This window comes from Homalodisca vitripennis, chromosome X (assembly GCF_021130785.1).
Source record: "Homalodisca vitripennis isolate AUS2020 chromosome X, UT_GWSS_2.1, whole genome shotgun sequence".
Lineage (NCBI taxonomy): Eukaryota > Metazoa > Arthropoda > Insecta > Hemiptera > Cicadellidae > Homalodisca > Homalodisca vitripennis.
Window position 1 is genome coordinate 14028734 of NC_060215.1, and position 20063 is coordinate 14048796.

The 20063-nt window shown below is 38.5% G+C and overlaps 1 protein-coding gene across 1 annotated transcript in view; it reads left to right on the top strand.

Moving 5' to 3' along the window:
* Positions 1 to 20063, top strand: part of LOC124368708 (metal cation symporter ZIP14-like) — a 63202-nt gene that overhangs the window by 34285 nt on the left and 8854 nt on the right. The window contains exons 3-7 of the mRNA XM_046826010.1: positions 967 to 1136; positions 1970 to 2095; positions 14352 to 14474; positions 15265 to 15478; positions 17521 to 17705. Of these exons, the coding sequence (XP_046681966.1) occupies positions 967 to 1136; positions 1970 to 2095; positions 14352 to 14474; positions 15265 to 15478; positions 17521 to 17705 (818 nt within the window). The remainder of the gene's footprint in view (positions 1 to 966; positions 1137 to 1969; positions 2096 to 14351; positions 14475 to 15264; positions 15479 to 17520; positions 17706 to 20063) is intronic.

Genomic DNA, 20063 nt, shown 5'->3' on the forward strand with positions numbered 1-20063 from the left:
GTTATTATTTATATAGAGATGTGTATTGTGCTGTTCCAGTATGGTGTCTAGGACTGATGTTTGTGACTGCCATCAGTCTCTGCTCACTGCTCGGTGTCAGTGTGTTATTATTTATATAGAGATGTGTATTGTGCTGTTCCAGTATGGTGTCTAGGACTGATGTTTGTGACTGCCATCAGTCTCTGCTCACTGCTCGGTGTCAGTGTGTTATTACTTATATAGAGATGTGTATTGTGCTGTTCCAGTATGGTGTCTAGGACTGATGTTTGTGACTGCCATCAGTCTCTGCTCACTGCTCGGTGTCAGTGTGTTATTATTTATATAGAGATGTGTATTGTGCTGTTCCAGTATGGTGTCTAGGACTGATGTTTGTGACTGCCATCAGTCTCTGCTCACTGCTCGGTGTCAGTGTGTTATTATTTATATAGAGATGTGTATTGTGCTGTTCCAGTATGGTGTCTAGGACTGATGTTTGTGACTGCCATCAGTCTCTGCTCACTGCTCGGTGTCAGTGTGTTATTATTTATATAGAGATGTGTATTGTGCTGTTCCAGTATGGTGTCTAGGACTGATGTTTGTGACTGCCATCAGTCTCTGCTCACTGCTCGGTGTCAGTGTGTTATTATTTATATAGAGATGTGTATTGTGCTGTTCCAGTATGGTGTCTAGGACTGATGTTTGTGACTGCCATCAGTCTCTGCTCACTGCTCGGTGTCAGTGTGTTATTATTTATATAGAGATGTGTATTGTGCTGTTCCAGTATGGTGTCTAGGACTGATGTTTGTGACTGCCATCAGTCTCTGCTCACTGCTCGGTGTCAGTGTGTTATTATTTATATAGAGATGTGTATTGTGCTGTTCCAGTATGGTGTCTAGGACTGATGTTTGTGACTGCCATCAGTCTCTGCTCACTGCTCGGTGTCAGTGTGTTATTATTTATATAGAGATGTGTATTGTGCTGTTCCAGTATGGTGTCTAGGACTGATGTTTGTGACTGCCATCAGTCTCTGCTCTCTACTGGGTGTCAGTGTGTTACCACTTATGCAGAAAGCATTCTACAAGCAGATGCTGACCGCTCTCATTGGTCTAGCTGTTGGATCTCTCACCTCCAGCTCCCTCTTTCATCTCATTCCTCAGGTGAAACTCATTTGTAAATTAAACATAAAAAACATGTTTCATATTTGTTAATACTTTGAAATTACGTAGTTTAATAATAGTTTGAACAGTTTACCAAGTCATATTTTGTTAATTCTGTTAGTAATTGAGATTTTCTTCTGACATATTTTTGTTTTTTATTTTGAGTCTTTAAAGAATCAGTCTATTTTCAATAGTTTTTAGTGCAAATTGTTTATGTGTTATAATAAAATACTACTTCCAGAATGTAATAAACTTCATCACTGTATGAAATGCAAGGTGGATATTCCTCGCTTTTATTATATTTTTTACTGTATTAGAATATTTAGTTATTGGAGGGTGTGACTCTATGACCTCTCCTCTACCCTGCCAGCGCTTTGTTTGGTAGCATGCTCACCTGGCAAAGGAGAGATCCGGTTTGGAGTCCCAGCAGAGCATGTCATTTTTATGATTCAATCTTTATTGAAATTTAATGAGCCTATTGCCGTTTGTACAAATTTAATGAATGTTAAAAGTTTTTAACGGGTATTTAGTTTTCCAATTTTATTTAGTTTAGTTATTTAAACATTATATGGGACAGAAACAGTGAAATAGAAAATAATTGAATCGTAAAAGTAAGGGCACTGTGGTGTAGTGGTAGCATGCTAGCCTGGAAAGTGAGATATCCGGCAGAGCAAGTATTACAAATATGATCTAATACACAATAAAAACATCATATGCTTAATAATCTGTTCAATTCTATTCCTTTATATATGATTACAATGAAAGATTAGTTTGGTAAAACCTAGCATACCGGAAATATATTTTATATTTTATGTAATTAAATATGATTACAGGCTCTAAATTTGATGGAGGGAGATATTGGACACAGCTATCTCAGAATCTCATTGATGATGTGGTCAGGAGTTTGGGTCTTCTTCATGATTGAGAGGATCATGAAAGTGATTAACGATGAGAGGGAGGTATGTACTTTATAGTTTATACATACCATACAAGTAAGGTCTCTTACAGTCTGAATTGAATTTGTTGAATTAAAAACAATATTAATGATATTATATGATTATATTGTTTAATCATTTATGAAAATGGAAATTTAAACATCATAATTTCCCTAGTGAAAATATGTAATCCTTTTAGGATGACAATAATTTTTGTATTTTTTGAATGGTGTATAAGTATAAGTGGTGGTGTAGTGAGTTCATAAGTATGAAGTCACTAATTTATAAAGGTTATACTGAATTAGATGAAAGTAAAAATAGGGAAAACGCAAATGTTTTATAAATACACTATAACTATAAAGTAAAATATATAAAGTAACAGTATAGTGAATATAAAGCCAATTCTTTTAAATTTTGCTTGAAATTTTATTTGAATTTTTTAAACTATTTTCAGTTTACTTGGCAGCTTTTTAAAAACTTATAAAATACTTTGGAAATAACACAAGTTTTTATAAAAACATTCAGAATTATCGCTGACAATATTTATTTTTTAATCTTAAAATTACATGTTTTACTAAATAGTTTAGATTTACCATAGGTTAACTAGTTATAATAAATGACACTACTTCATGTACTGATTGTACAAGGATAAATCAACATAATTTTGACCTTTTTTGAACAGTATTAAAAAAGTATATACACATAATTTGTATCCTATTATACACAGTCAAATTGTCTACAACATAACATTATTGAATAATAGTTTTACTGTGCATAACACTTTTAAAATCTTTTACTTTTATGTTTTAATAATTTTTGTTTGCTAATTTACTTTATAGTAAATTATGAGTAAAAAAATAATTCCTGTGAGAAAAAACATTTTTCATTTTCTTACTTTATTTTCTTTAAGAATACAAAATTTTATGTTGATTTATTTTAAAATAAGTAAAAAGCACAATTACACAATTCATGACACAGATTGGGTGATGTGATGTGACAGCTATTATATGATATGAAAAAGATTTAGATAACTTATACTACTCACATGCAGTCATAAAATATATGTAGATAGTTCATAGGACATACGTTACTATAGAGAATTATTATTTTATGATTTTTGGTGGGTCATAAACAATAAACAAAATGCGGCCTAGGGATAGCCCGCTCGTATTTTTTATCAAGACTTGTGTGGAGTACATGTAACCCACATCGTCTTCTTGGACCTATTTATTTTGTTGGCTATAAATAGGGTTATAAGTGAGGTTGTAAAAAAGTTCAAAAATGTCAATAACTGTTGATATGCAAGTTCTATATATATATATATATATACAAGTTCTATATATATATATATATATATATGGTACCATTTTATATGCTCTTAACGTACTAAGGAAGAATTGTCTTTAAAGTGGGTTTGTATTAATTGTTTGTTTATCTTTGGATAAACGATCTGTGGAACTTTAAGATATACGAGTAGAAGCCATGCACGAGACATTAACTGAAAATAGGAAATTTAAATGAAACTATAAAAATTCTTAATGATGAGTTCATTTCTGCTACTGAAGAAATTAAAAAGTCATAGCACTCAGTTAGAAACTTAGGAGCTTAAAAACGAAGGGAGATTGATTTATTGGAAAAATAAAGTCACCACTTTAAGAGTCCGTATACGGTTAGTTGACACTGATTTAACATTTATGAATACGTTTAAAAGAGATAAAATTATTACAATCTTTAAAAAAGGAAAAAGTCATCTTGCAAAAACTATAGCCAGAAAAGCTGTTTGTTTTTGACGATGGAAGGATTGTGAAGGAAACCGGATTTCTCCAGACATTTACCAATAATACAAGAAATCAGTTAACACTATATGTTTCAAGATCTGCAATCTAATCTCTTCCTCAGACAGATAACTATCCTAAAACATAACAACAATCTAGGTTAAAATAAAGAAAAGATACCTGAGTGTTGTGACACGATCACATCAATCACAAAGTAATATCGTACACAGTGTTTATATTTGCATTTGAGGTTATGTTTATATTTTATTTGAAGCTATATTTACATTTTAAATGACATTAAAACTGCATATTATCATGAAATTTAGTTTTTCCATGAGAAAAATTTTGCTTGTGTATGTGCAAATTATCTAAATCGTGCATTCGTCCAATTATAATTTCAAATTTTCAATTTATTAATTCAAACATGTGTCAATGAATTACAGTAACATTGATATGTGGTCAGGAGTTTGAGTTTTTTTCATGATTGAGATCATGAAAGAGATTAACGATTAGACTGTTGTTCCGAGTAAGCGAAATAGACAGGAGGCCTCGGAAGCGCGCCCCTCCCAAACTCGGAGCAAATCATTTAAAAAAAAATCACATGCCACTAGTGGGAAGAGAGACAAAGAGACAAGATTTCGAGTAAATGATATATAATTAATAGTGGCAAACATTTCCATGCAAAATACAATTACTTCAGCACCACGGTGCACCGCGTAACTTAAAAACTAAATAACAACAATAAAATAAAATTCCAATAATAACAATAACATAATAAATAAATAATATAATATTAATAACACAATAAATAAAATTTGGTCTATAAATAACATATATCAGGTACGGCAGTAGCAAAATTTTAACTGGTAATTTTTATGAACTGAGGGGAGGAAAAGGTTGTAGAATTTCTAGGCCCACTATTTTTGAAAAGTAATTTTGTTTCAAGTTTGTAGCCGAAATTTAAAAAAAATATACTTAAAGCCAATTTTCGAAGGAGGCGGGGGCTTAGTTGCCTCCACGAATCCGAATTAAAGATGAAATCCTCCCCTTCAGGTCATGTAACTAACTAAATAAATACTGGCTAGGTACTGGCCCTCCTCCAGATCTAACATCTGGAAGCGCTCCCTGCACCCCAGTCCTCGCAAGTTCAGTATAAGAAGTAAAGAAACACATTTTTTAATCCAACCTTGTTCCAGAAGAAATGAAATGGGAGCACTACACTCCGGTTTGGATGCCGGTCCAATAGCGCTGGCAGGGCGCGGGCATTTCCATTTTTTAGTTGTTCCGGGCAGACTCGCCGCACCAGTCCCGCTGACGGCACTCACGGGGACCCTATAGAAGCCCAACATAACCAGTAGATATTCAGAACAACTTTACTACAACCCGAGAAATAATAAAACTTAATTATGTTTGCCACAAAGTATAATAAAATATTTAAATTTAACAATTAAGAAAAAACAACAATCTGTAACTAACAGTACCTTTTAAGTATCAGAAGACTATTTCCCAAAAATACCTCAAGACACCAAGTATTAAAAGATACACTACTTGGTGACAATATTAAATATTACAAACAAAACAAATTTTCAAATATATAAACATTTACTTATAGGCTAGAACAGCCATACTAAATGATTAAGCGTGATAACAATTACTTGTAACTATAATTCGCTGGATTTTAATCATTCGATTATAATATCATAATAATTTTACATTTTGCTATTTAAATATTAATTGTAAGTAGGCATAATAATAATTATATAATTTACAAATAATAACAATACATTATTTCCCAAATAACAATAATTAATTCTAATCAGTTCACGCTACTATAAAGGCAATAATTAAATAATAAAATTGAAATCATGGATGTTGCCACCCAAATTTGCACGCAACACAAAACACGAGGTAACAAAAATTTGCAAAGTCTGTTACCGTCTCGCTTAAACTAAAAAAATCAAAAGTGTGTACACGGAATAAATAATTTCCGTTCGCCGAACGGATCAGTTAGAAAGCACTAGAGCAAAAGATAAAAAACTAAACTAGCATAGTAAATAAATTAACAAATTTAGAACGTACGGTACGAAAGACAGGAACGAACACTTTGCGACACGAACACGTACACGAGGAACACAAGTTACAAAATAAATATATATAAATTACTTATAACTAAACTACGATAATATATGTCTGGGTGGGAGAGAAAAACCGCCAACTAATTAAGTTAAGAGATTGAAAAAGACAATTACCTGCCGAAAGTAGTGGAGTTAGCCAGCCATTGGAGAAACGGGAAGAACAGAGAACAGCCAGAACACAGTAAGCTTCTCCAAACGTGTCTCCGAACAGTCTGACCGCTCCGAACAGTAGCCGGTGCCGGTGCCGGTGAACAGCTGGTCGGTAAACTAGTCAAGGTCAACCAGCTGACCTCGACCAATCAGTCCAACCAGGCAGAAAAATCAATACTTGACGGAGTGACTCCCCCACCGACTGACAAGAGTGGCCGAGGTGGGAAAATAATAGACAAAAAATAAATTGTCCAAACTGAGCCCCGGCTCAACCTCCCCCACTAAAAAGGGTGCAACCCCAAACAAAACCTCTCCCCCACTGAAAGAAGAACCAACAAGCTCTGGCACAGGAAACGGGAAGTCGAGAACCCTAACAGGAAACGAAAGTCCTGAGCAGGAGGCAGACAAAAAACACGATCCTCCCTGAAATTTTGAGAGGCGCCTCTCTAGGAGAAAAGAAAGAAAATAGAAAGAGAGTAAAACGACACCACAGGGAAAACCAGGGGTGATCAGTCCCCGGACACCCCCGCAGCCGCACTAGTATCCAGAGCATGACCAGAGTAATCACCACGGAAGGCCTTCAGATGAGAAACGTGGGCCTTCCGCCACAACCTCCCCGATACGGGATCAACCAACTCAGCAGTAACTGGGAGAGAAAACGAAGAATCCGTGAGACCTGTCCACCGATAGCAAAGTTTGGCTGCCCGTTTTATCCACGGCCGAACTGACCGGAATGGGCCTTACAAAAGACAAGATCCCCCACCTGGAAGGGGTTAGCAATACGTCCCTTATTGAATTTTCTCCTCACCCTTTCCCTAGACTGTAGGAGCTTAACCCTGACTGCTTCCCAAGTGTCACTCACATTGGGATACCAGGCACTGGTAGAAGACTATCCAGACTCCAGAGATTAGACAAGGGATCAGAAGGAGGACGACTAAACATGACCTGGAAAGGCGTGGAATCATGACTTTCGTGAAGAGCAGAATTGAAGGCTAACTGAAGCCAGCTCAGGTTTTCATCCCAGGTAGTTTGTTTCTCAGCGTGATAAGCGATGAGGGTGGCTCTGAGATTGCGGTTGAACCGCTCAGCATGAGAAGGCTGGGGGTAGTAAGGAGATGTCGTAACATGTTTGATTCCATGCCCAAAACAGAAGCGATGAAACTCCCTCGACACGAATTGTGTGCCGTTATCCGAGACGAAGGTGGTGGGCACTCCAAAATTCTGTAGAAGGCGGGACTTGAGTGCCTTGACGGTGAGCGACGCCGTGGCACTCCTAAGAGGAATCAACCAGCAAAACTTAGAGAAAGCATCCACAGCAACAAGCAGGGAGGTGTTCCCTGACTTGCTACGGGGAAAGGGTCCCACATAGTCAATGAACACTTTCTCAAGAGGCCGCTCCGCCACCTCGGAGGAAAGAAGTCCTAATTTGGTAATTTTGTGCTGGTTTACTGACCGAGCAAAGATGACAAGCTCGTACTCTACCAGCAATGTCTCTGTCCCATACTCTTCCAGATGACTTATCTCTGATTTTAGCGATGGTCTTGTGAATACCTAAATGACCGCCCACGGGAGAAACATGGAAATAGGGAAAAGGACCATCGGTATGAGGGCACTCGGCAGAACAATCTTGGGACCCACCTCCGCGTCGGGCACGACAGCAGAGGACACCCTTGGACAAGAAGTAAGGAGAGTGGGCTTCTCCCTCCTGGAGCTCACCAATGATGTTTGACAACTCGGGGTCTTGAAGTTGGTGAGAGCCAAAACTCTCAAAGGCAAGCAGGGAAATCCAACATCACAGTCCCACACACAACGGTGCTTGAGAATCAACAGGATCGCTAGGTAGATGATACATTCTAGAAAGAGCATCGGCGACGACGTTTTGGGTGCCGCGAATGTGCTGCACCCTGAATTTAAAGGCCGCAATTTTGACAACCCAGCGAGCAATCTTCCCGAGTTGTCGAGGATGGGCCAATAGCCAGGAAAGAGCCTGATTGTCAGTTTCCAGCAGAAATTCGGAATGCTCTAGGAACCTCCGAAACTTATCCATGCCGAAAACGACCGCCAGACACTCCAGCTCATAAATAGAAGATTTCTTTTCCTGAAGGGTCAAAGTCCTAGATGCAAAAAGCTATAGGTTGCCGAGCGCCGTCGAATTCTTGAGAAAGCACAGCTCCTACAGCACAGGATGAGGAGTCAGTCTGCAAGATGAAGGGCCTACTAAAGTCCTCGGTATTCGCAGCACAGGAGGTTGGATAATGGCCTCCCTAAGCAGTTGAAAAGCACGTTCTTGATCTTCACCCCAAACGAAACTTTGCCTCTTTCCTTCTTAAAGCGTTCAGAGAGGCGGCCACCTCGGCAAAGTCAGGAATAAACCTACGGTAGAAATTAACCATGCCGATGAATCTGGCAACACCCTTGGCATCCTTCGGAGGAGGAAAATCCCGAATGCCTTGGGTCCTGGCAGGGTCTATAGATACCCCCCCTAGACGACACGAGGTGACCAAGAAACGATATTTCAGACTTGGCGTAAGACACCTTCTCCTCCGGATTGACTGTAAGGCCAGCCCTACCCAACCTAACCAAGACCTCCTCAAGATGTTTAACGTGTTCCGTGAAAGACTCACTGTAGACCAGAAGGTCATCAAGATAATTAAAGACATATCTGAACTTCACATCGTGGAAGATGGAGTCAAGCAACCTAGTTTAACGTTTGGCCCCCACAGCTAGCCCCATAGGCACAGATCGGTAACTGATACAAATTCCACGGAACACAGAAGGCCGTGAGAGGACGTGATTCCTTCTTCAACGGAATCTGATGATATGCTTGGTTCAAATCAAATATAGTGAAAAATTTGGCCTTACCGAACCAATCAAAAGCAGAATGGAGATCGGGGAGAGGCACTGAGTCTATTTCAATTTTGGCATTAAGTTTTCTTAGGTCAACCACCATACGATGTTTTCCATTAGGCTTTGGAACCAAGAACGCTGGACTGGCATACGATGAGTTTGAGGGCTCAATAACTCCTTGATCCAAGAGGATCCTTGATGATACCACGCATAACCTCCATCTTTGGAGGAGCCAACTTGTATGGGTGGGAGCGTACTGGCTGAGTGTCAGTCAGACGAATTTCATATTCAATAAGATGGGTAGAACCGAGCTTGGGTGTGAGGACATCCGGAAATCTTGAGCAAAGCTCACGGAGAACCCCAGCTTGCTCCTCATCCAAGTGACCGAACGGGTCCTCAGGGGCAGAACCCTCCTCACACTCCACCTCCACAACCTGCGGTGGTCGATTTGAAATTATCGGAAAAGGGGACTGACACTCGCCGATTGAATTTGAAATAAGACTGGCCGACCTGAAGATCCAGCACCAAACCAGTCTTTCGAATAAAAAATCCCGCCCCTAAAATACAATCCATACTCAGGTCCTGGGCCACAAGGAAGCTCCACACCCATGAAAAACATTCAACCTTAAACTTGATTGAAGCCTTCTTCGAAATTGGAAGAGGGGAAATTAGAAGCAGTCCAGCAAGTTAAAGAAGACTCCTCGGTGTGCTTCACCAAACCTAACCTTGAAATGGCTTCAAAAAAGACGGGAAGAGATGAGGCTACAGGCTGACCCGGAATCAACTAGGGCCTTATGCACTGAGTCTCCCACTAAGATATTGATATAAGGGCACACCGAAGATTGCTGTCCCTAAGCGTAGGTTTCCCTTTTCTGCTAGGCTCATAGTGTCCAAAACTATTATATCAAATTTTTCGCACAGGTACTATTTTTTTTTGAAATTTTTTCTTAGACCTCGGGGAACTTCAGATAAAAACCCCCCCTTCGATCTAGTTTTTTGGACTAGTGGCGATATCTCCCTAGGACACTCCCGACGAGTATGACCTCGTTCACCACAGGCATAGCAGATGGGTGGAATGAAGCCCACCAGAGTGATTGTGGCCCATCCACGGGATTCTGTACGGCCGTGACAGCCCTGGAGGGCTGGATGGAACGATGATTGTTCCTCTCCGCCCTCTGCCGGTCGGCAAACTGCACGCTGCGCGAAGCAATGCACAGACGGTCCAGTTCAGAAAAGGTGGAAGGGCGACCAGCAAAAAACTAGACGGGACCTCTCTTCAGGATTGAGACCCTCAAGAATGGTGGTGACCACAGTACTTTCGGGATATTGAGCCTTAACACCCTATCAGTGTCCCTCCACCTCGGCCACAAACTTAGCCAAACTCTCTCCGTTGCCCTGAGGCCTAAAGAATTTCTCCACACGGAGACGTTCCCTCAACTGACCAGGAACAAAGAAATCCAATGCCTCCCTATGAAAAATCATCCAGGGTACCACCCCTCTGGAGAACTCGAACCAGACAGTCACCCCAAAGGTGGCCTACAAAACGGAGAGATGACATGCAGGAAGCTCGCTCCCTGAAGACCAGGCAAGTCATGCAGTCGCAGGATCTCAGAAAGAAACCGCAGCAAGGCTTCAGTATCTAGACCATCCACCGTTGGTAGTCGCTGCAGCAACGGGTAAGTGGGTTCGGAAGCTTGTGATACTGAACAAAGGATCCCGTCACCACAGTCCCCCAGTCCCCCAGATCCAGCAGGCATTTGGGTCACAGGCCCCCGGGCCCCGTCCACACCAGACACCCCCGACGCCACGCCCACATCAAAATCAGCAACAACTGACCCAGGGATCCGGCATTCACACCCTTAACAGCCGCAGCAGAGTCAATCGCAGACAAAGTTTTTTTCAGGAGCCTTTGCCCCCTCGTCCCTCTCGAGTACAGTAGCAGAGCCCGTCAACCAAGGTGACGCGTTCCTCCAACCACTCCTTATCACCAGAACTGGTAAGCTTGGCTCTAAGTAGCAACAGCCTCATATGTAGATGGGTAAGCCGGGACAAATACCTAGCCCTCTCTCGGCCTGTAGGCGGCGACTCCAACCAGTCCCTCCTGACTATTCTCAAACGTCTCCAACTTAGCCTCCAAAATAGGCCTCTGCTTCTGGAACGTCAAATCTCTAGGCCAGGTCGTGTCATTCCATATTATATCACGCAGTTGCTTCCGCATGGACTCGCAGTCGGAACCCGGAGTAAGCCCACGAGCCAACAACTCAAAATGGAGATCCTCCTTCAACAAGTATTCAGGCACCAGAGAGACAGGCATGATAAATAAATAAATGACACAGACTAACAAGTAACACACACTGACTCGAAGTCAACGACTAACAAAGCAATAACTAAGGCGACAAGTGAATAACTTAGTGAGACAACACTCTCAGCAGGGTCCCCAGAAATCCTGCCGTCCACGAAACACGGCAGCGAAACCAAAAATACCACAGCAAAACACTACGCCGTACCAGAAACAAAACCAGAAAAAAAAACAACGAAGACAAGATATAACAAAAACACACAAGTAACAAATAATCAGAAAATAATAAACAAGTTCACACACTTCCTGTCGATCGTGCGAAAAAAATAGCACAGCGAGACGGCACAGGCGCAGGAAGTCACAAACTAACAATTTCGATTCATCCCTCTCACCACCAGTGGCAAAAACAAAAACCCCGGGCCCGCAGAGGGTAAAAAACACGTAACCACGCTCTGCTACCATTTTGTTCCGAGTAAAGCGAAATAGACAGGAGGCCTCGGAAGCGCGCCCCTCCCAAACTCGGAGCAAATCATTAAAAAAAAATCACATGCCACTAGTGGGAAGAGAGACAAAGAGACAAGATTTCGAGTAAATGATATATAATTAATAGGTGGCAAACATTTCCATGCAAAATACAATTACTTCAGTTCAGCACCACGGTGCACCGCGTAACTTAAAAAACTAAATAAACAACAATAAAATAAAATTCCAATAATAACAATAACATAATAAATAAATAATATAATATTAATAACACAATAAATAGAAATTTGGTCTATAAATAACATATATCAGGTACGGCAGTAGCAAAATTTTAACTGGTAATTTTTATGAACTGAGGGGAGAAAAGGTTGTAGAATTTCTAGGCCCACTATTTTTGAAAAGTAATTTTGTTTCAAGTTTGTAGCCGAAATTTAAAAAAAATATACTTAAAGCCAATTTTCGAAGGAGGCGGGGGCTTAGTTGCCTCCACGAATCCGAAATTAAAGATGAAATGAAATCCTCCCCTTCAGGTCATGTAACTAACTAAATAAATACTGGCTAGGTACTGGCCCTCCTCCAGATCTAACATCTGGAAGCGCTCCCTGCACCCCAGTCCTCGCAAGTTCAGTATAAGAAGTAAAGAAACACATTTTTAATCCAACCTTGTTCCAGAAGAAATGAATGGGAGCACTACACTCCGGTTGGATGCCGTCCAATAGCGCTGGCAGGGCGCGGGCATTCCATTTTTTAGTTGTTCCGGGCAGACTCGCCGCACCAGTCCCGCTGACGGCACTCACGGGACCCTATAGAATCCCAACATAACCAGTAGATATTCAGAACAACTTTACTACAACCCGAGAAATAATAAAAACTTAATTATGTTTGCACACAAAGTATAATAAAATATTTAAATTTAACAATTAAGAAAAAAACAACAATCTGTAACTAACAGTACCTTTTAAGTATCAGAAGACTATTTCCCAAAAATACCTCAAGACACCAAGTATTAAAAGATACACTACTTGGTGACAATATTAAATATTACAAACAAAACAAATTTTCAAATATATAAACATTTACTTATAGGCTAGAACAGCCATACTAAATGATTAACGTGATAAACAATTACTTGTAACTATAATTCGCTGGATTTTAATCATTCTATTATAATATCATAATAATTTACATTTTGCTATTAAATATTAATTGTAAGGGTAGGCATAATAATAATTATATAATTTACAAATAATAACAATACATTATTTCCCAAATAACAATAATTAAATTCTAATCAGTTCACGCTACTCATAAAGGCAATAATTAAATAATAAAATTGAAATCATGGATGTTGCCACCCAAATTTGCACGCAACACAAAACACGAGGGTAACAAAAATTTGCAAAGTCTGTACCGTCTCGCTTAAACTAAAAAAAATCAAAGTGTGTACACGGAATAAATAATTTCCGTTCGCCGAACGGATCAGTTAGAAAGCACTAGAGCAAAAGATAAAAAACTAAACTAGCATAGTAAATAAAATTAACAAATTTAGAACGTACGGTACGAAAGACAGGAACGAACACTTTGCGACACGAACACGTACACGAGGAACACAAGTTACAAAATAAATATATATATAAATTACTTATAACTAAACTACGATAATATATGTCTGGGTGGAGAGAAAAAACCGCCAACTAATTAAGTTAAGAGATTGAAAAAAGACAATTACCTGCCGAAAGTAGTGGAGTTAGCCAGCCATGGAGAAACGGGAAGAACAGAGAACAGCCAGAACACAGTAAGCTTCTCTCAAACGTGTCTCCGAACAGTCTGACCCGCTCCGAACAGTAGCCGGTGCCGGTGCCGGTGAACAGCTGGTCGGTAAACTAGTCAAGGTCAACCAGCTGACCTCGACCAATCAGTCCAACCAGGCAGAAAAATCAATACTTGACGGAGTGACTCCCCCACCGACTGACAAGAGTGGCCGAGGTGGGAAAATAATAGACAAAAAATAAATTGTCCAAACTGAGCCCCGGCTCACTGTGGTATTTACTTTATAGTTTATTGCAGTTAGTAAATGCATGAGTCCATGAATGATAGTGACCTTGGTTTCACCTCTGATGAATTCCACCTTTATGCTGATCTGAGTTTTGGCTATATTATTCTAAATAATTTATAAATTCATTTTTTACTCATAATCCATTAACTAAAATTAATTAGTTCATGATTTTATTAACTTTGTTTCACTTACACAATCAAATTTAAATTGCATACAAATTACTTGTGACACTTTCGGAGAATATGGCTATGATTATTCTTTACCAGTTCCTTCATTACGTCCTGTGATTTCATAGGAATTTTAGGTGTACAACTAACCTTAACGTAGAGCATTCCCCTGGCAGAAAACTCCTAGATTAAAGCATAGCTTTGGAAACAATTACAGATATAACATCCAAATTCATGATGTTTGTTTGAACTCAAGATGCTTAGATAAGGCCTTTATAACTTGCAAATCATTACTTGGAAAGCATATCGTACTTGTCACAAATGTTAACAAGATTTAGGCACCACTAAATGTCAGATGAATGTAACAGAGACGGAGCAAGAAAGTACCAGGAAGCACTGCATTACGGAGCCCAGACAGCTTCCTGCCCAGTGAGAATCCCATCTATGAATGCCAAGAGCAAGCCATCAAGGCTTCGTTTGGCCACCAACAGGTTAGTTTGTTTTATTTAGCTGAATCTGTGTAAAAATTTTTGATAATTCTATGGACTCATAGAAGGATAACCTAACACCCAAAACTATTTTTTGTAGATAAGGTGATGGCTAATTTTTCCCTGTTTCTCAAATTGTTTGAGATGCAAGAATGGTAAAAACATAAAAGTACATGTTTTTTATGCTTTTTAACAAGACTGCATCTTTGAAAATTCATAACTCCCAGAACATGTAATTTGGTTAAGACCAAATACAGTATACAGTGTACTGTTCTGGCTATGAAATTTTAAACTTGTAAGACCAATGGTTGGTCAAGAATAAAAGTTAAGATTGTAATAAAATAACAATTTTTCATATATTTCCAAAAATCTAAAATTGTATACTCCAAAGCAGTGCACTTGTACATATCTTGTATAAGAATTTAGTCCTAATCGGATTACAAGTTTCTGACTTATGAATGTTAAAATATTGCTGTTTGGTGAAAAGCGCCAAATACCGGTATTTTTTCATTTTTACCAACATAAAAACTTGCTTTATATTATTAAATTCATAAATAAACAACATACATTGTAAGCAGCATTTGGGAATATTGCTCCTTCATGTGCTATTGTGTTTAATTGATTTTGATAGTTTAAATATGGCTAATAAAGAGATTATTCCAATCTAAATGATATGTGAATTGGTGGCCAACTCATTAGGCATTATTAGAAATTGTCAGGTCAGTTTAGGGTAAGATAAGAGTTGTATTTACTTTGCTCTGTTTACACATTCTCTGACTACTGAATGTTGCAGAAGCCAAAACTGTGTCATGGAACCGACCACGTGCTACGGTTTCAGAAGGGATCAGACAACGTGATTGCCACTGTCGCGTGGATGGTTGTGTTCGGAGATGGGATACATAACTTCATAGACGGGTTGTCCATCGGTGCAGCATTCAATGAGAGCATTTTGACGGGCATCAGTATCAGCGTTGCCGTGATGTGTGAAGAGTTCCCTCACGAGTTGGGTAAGTCAGACTTTGTTACTTTAAGATGGCTATCTGAACTAGTGCTAGTGCAGTGGTAGATTTATGTGGGCATGACCCCCAAATATTTTCCAAATTTACGTATTTTATTTATTTTTTTATTAAAATATTAAATTTTAGACTCCAAAATGTGTTTTGATATGTGTATTTACTTTAAATTTTCTGTGGGACGCCCCTAGACCCTATTCCTTACATGGGAGGGTATTCCATAGCCCTCAATCCCTTGATGGTGAACCCCTCCCAAACTATATGCTAAATTCGCCCCCTGGCCAGTGTGAATGTTTTAAAGTGTGTATATTATATGGAAGTGCTTTAACCAAGTAAGATTATTGTACTTGCCAGAATCAGATTTGCCAAGTGATTCCTTTATTTTTTTCATGTGTACATTTTAATATTTAAAAAAATCATGTTCGAATATTACTTGAACATGTTTCATATATCGATGTTATATAGTGTTATAAGTAAGTTAAACATTTTCTATTTTTAACTTACCTTTTTATATTTTTAATGTAGCGGTTTTGATCACCGCACAAAACATTGAGCTGGCCCAACTGAAGCTGAACATGTCATGTGCGTCGTTAACAACTGGGTGGCAGATCACGGCCTATCTCTGACTATAGCTAGTTATGGCATAGATCGTGATCCTCGCCAAGAAGAGGATAGAAACTATCATACCGGACCACTCAAACCACCAAGTACTTTGGGGTAATTGTTGATTGTAAGCTGACCTGAAGGGAGCAGATTTTTCGAACTGCGGACAAGGCCGTTAAGGGAGTCCAATTCTTTAGTCGGCTGATGGCCAACGTCGGTGGCTCCTGGTTCAGCCGTAGAAAACTGCTGATGACTGCAGTCCAATCAATAATCCTGTACGGAGCTGAAGTTTGGGTAGATGTGCTGAACACTGAACAACAAAGCGTATCAGATGCGGCTCGGACAAATGTAGCGTCAAGTTGGTCTATGAGCCAGCAGTCCTGTTGGTCGCTGGAGTCATCCCTGTTAGGCTCTTGGCAGAGGAGAGGAAGACGATCTATCAGCGATATAGTGACGACCGCTTTTAAAAGAATGAATGCACCTGCACCTATCGGAAATGGCAGGAGATGTGGGAACATGAATCCCGGAAACGATGGAATGCAAGGTCAACTTGCAGGTCCAACCTTGGGTGGAATGTAGGCACGGTGAGGTAGACTACTACCTTACCCAATTCCTGAGTGGACATGGGTGCGAGCAGATTTACCTATTTTGTATGGGCAAAACCGGGTCACCGGACTGCATCTATTGTCAGGGCGTTCCCGACGATGCGGAACACACTTTCTTACGCTGCTCTTGTTGGAAAATGCTCCGCCACGAGGCTACATGCACTGTTGGTGCTTTATTGGTAGAATCGGTTTGCCAAGTGATGCTGGAGGGTCAGGAACACTGGGCGTGTTTGTCACACTTCGTCCAGGACATCCTCTGTAGAAAGAAAGCTGATCTGGATTGTAACATGGACGGTCTACACCTTAGTTCTTCGAAAGACAGTTCGCCATGAGCCCTGAGGGCTTAGGTTAAAATCAGACCCAACCGGAAGTAATGTGGCAACAGTTTCTGGGTTAGGATCCTGAAGTATAGAGGAGGTTTTGAGTAGATTTTTCACGTATTTTGTGAGAGTCTCACACTACAGTTGTGCATAAATGCATTTTCCTGCCTCTCCCTAAAAAAATGTTTTAAAAGCCAAATTATGTCACTTTTGTTACTTAATTTTGTAATAAACTTTGTAAATAATATAAGCAGTATATCCAGTAATATTATTAATGTGTAACTAAAATTATTAATTATTTAATTTTTGTAAGGAGAAGCAGATCCCCTCCAAACACAAGTAGATGCATGATTAAATTCATTCTTTCTCACAACATATTATGATTATAAAACTGTTGATTGTGGAGATGGCGATAAGGCAGGCTCTGATCTATTAGTTAAGTGTCTTTGTGGGTGAGATTAAGGTCAGTCAATACATTTTTATAATTTACTATGTTCATACTGTGCAGGAGACTTTGCCGTGCTGCTGAATGCAGGGATGACCATGCGGCAAGCTCTGCTTTACAATTTCCTATCCGCCTGTACCTGTTATTTGGGCCTCTTTGTCGGCATCATGCTGGGCGAGATTGAGGCCAGTGTCTATATATTCGGCTTTGCAGCTGGAATGTTCCTATACATTGCTCTAGTTGATATGGTGGGTATATTGAATTGTATCTAAATTGTATGTGAGCATTGTAGATTAATGTCAAACTATTAAAGTTAAATATATTAGGCATTTCCTTAATTGCGTATAGATAAGAATTTATTACATTTCAAACTGACATGATTATCCCATAAGAAATGGCTGTCTACTATCTAACCCAAAATTTGTTAATTTTGTTCTAAACTAGAACTATTAACTATAATTTTGTACTGATAAGCTGTATACACTGTTTTAGTTGTAAAGGTACAAATTTTGTTTTCTCAGAATTGAGGATTGTTTTCTTTATTAAAATATCTCCTAACTGTTTAAATCTATTGAGTTTATATTTCTTCCTTGGTCTTACATGACACCTTTAAATTTGAATCATCCACAAAGATGCAAAGTTTTCTTGATAGTTCGAAATATAAACACTTTTATATCTGTTAAACAACAAAGAAAGAGGAGAGGTACTAAAATGGACACTTGGGACATTCTTAACTTCATTAGGTTAAATTGTGTTTTGAATTTGGCTATACAGTATAATGTTTTATTCACCTGGTTTATTTCTACAAATTGTAGCCTATTTGACAGATATGACTGAAACTATTATAAAGAATTGTTTTAATGTCATTTTTTGCAATTTACCCAGCAATAGAAAACAATAAACCCTGTCGAAAGCCTCTGACACATCGATAAATATTCCAACGAGCTATTTCCCGCTATCTATAAATTCCACAATAGATTAAATAAAACTTACTACTGCTTTAACTGTTTACTTGTTTTCTAAAACCATGCTATTACCTTCCCAAGTGTTATTACTTTTCAGAAACTGCATTAATCTATTGTAAGCTATAAAAGTATTAATATGAAGAAATTGATTTCTATGGCTCCCTCCACTAACTGGGATTGAAATGAAAATGCATGAAGGTGTTGAGTATGTTATTATTGAGCTGCAGTGTAAAATGTAATTTCTGGATATATTTGAAATGATATCACCACACTTATACTGGAAGTGGGTGTATAACCCAGCTAAAAATAGAAAAAGAAATAAAAATCATTGATGACAATTGTTTTATCTACTGTCAAATATTATAATTATTACAACCTTTACTGAGCACAAGAAAATATTTTGCAATTTCAATGGTAAATGTAGTAGCTATTTAATCTCATTAAACACCTATGCATAATTATTTGACTCAAGCGAAAATTACTAATACCGAGCCTAAAGTGACGTGAGTTCGTCAAGGCAGTTGTCTTGGACCACTCATGTTTATTTTGTTTATAGAGGTATTTCGAAAGATCCTCTTTTTCTGTGGATCAAGCTTTTTTATGACATTAATATGCTCATTGTGTTAGATATTTTGCCGGAAAATATACTGTTTCATTCAAACATATGAACAAAGACTTAATAAAAATAAACTAGTTATCACTGGATTATGGCCTTAAGCCGAATCTTTCAAAATGCTGAGTTACGCACTTTTTTCTGCCTTCACCATTTGATATGCCTAATATACCACTAGGCAACAAGATTTTATGTTATAAGAATTTTATAAATTGCTCGGTGTTGCAATTAATTTTAATCTAATGAAGGCATAACTGATTTATATTTATTGGACCATTAAAATCATTTAGGTGACAACATTCTTATTAGCTATCAGATGTAGTCTAGTGGCAGAATTCATCTATAATATAAAAAATGAAACTGTTCGTGTGTAACAGCATCACTCACAAACGGGTGGACGGATTCGCCTAATTTTTTTTTTAATTTGTTCGTCTTGATCTGTAGAAGGTTATAGGATACTTTTTATCCCTTTCCCGATTCAGGATTCCGCCCCACTGGTTACAGAAATACCCGTAAGAAATGCATTGCAGCAAACATATGTTATTAAGTGAAAGAGTCTTTTCAAATTTTTAATCAGCTGTTCTTTGTAAACATATATAATGCGACAAAAAAATATATTTATATATAAATTTCTTTACACTTATAGTTTTAAAGCATAGAGTAAGCTTAAGAGAAACGACAAATTTTGTTTAAACTGTTTCTGCAATCATAATATATAAAAATGAATGTTTGTGTGTTTGTCCTTTATAGACTCAGAAACTATTGGACCGATCACTATGAAAATTTGTATTTTTCTATGTAGAAGGTTTATACGCAATGCCCATTGATGTAACTAACCACCAGGCTGTACTGCAAGATATAAAAGTTATCAAAGCGCCTGCACATTATAAACTGCAATTACAACACAGTAGTTACGTATATTAAAATATCCAAACACTATTTGAAGGCAAAGAAATATACGGGCAAAGCTTAAGAGACGCGTGCGAAGCCGCGGGAAACAGCTAGTATTTTAAAAGGAATAAATGTGA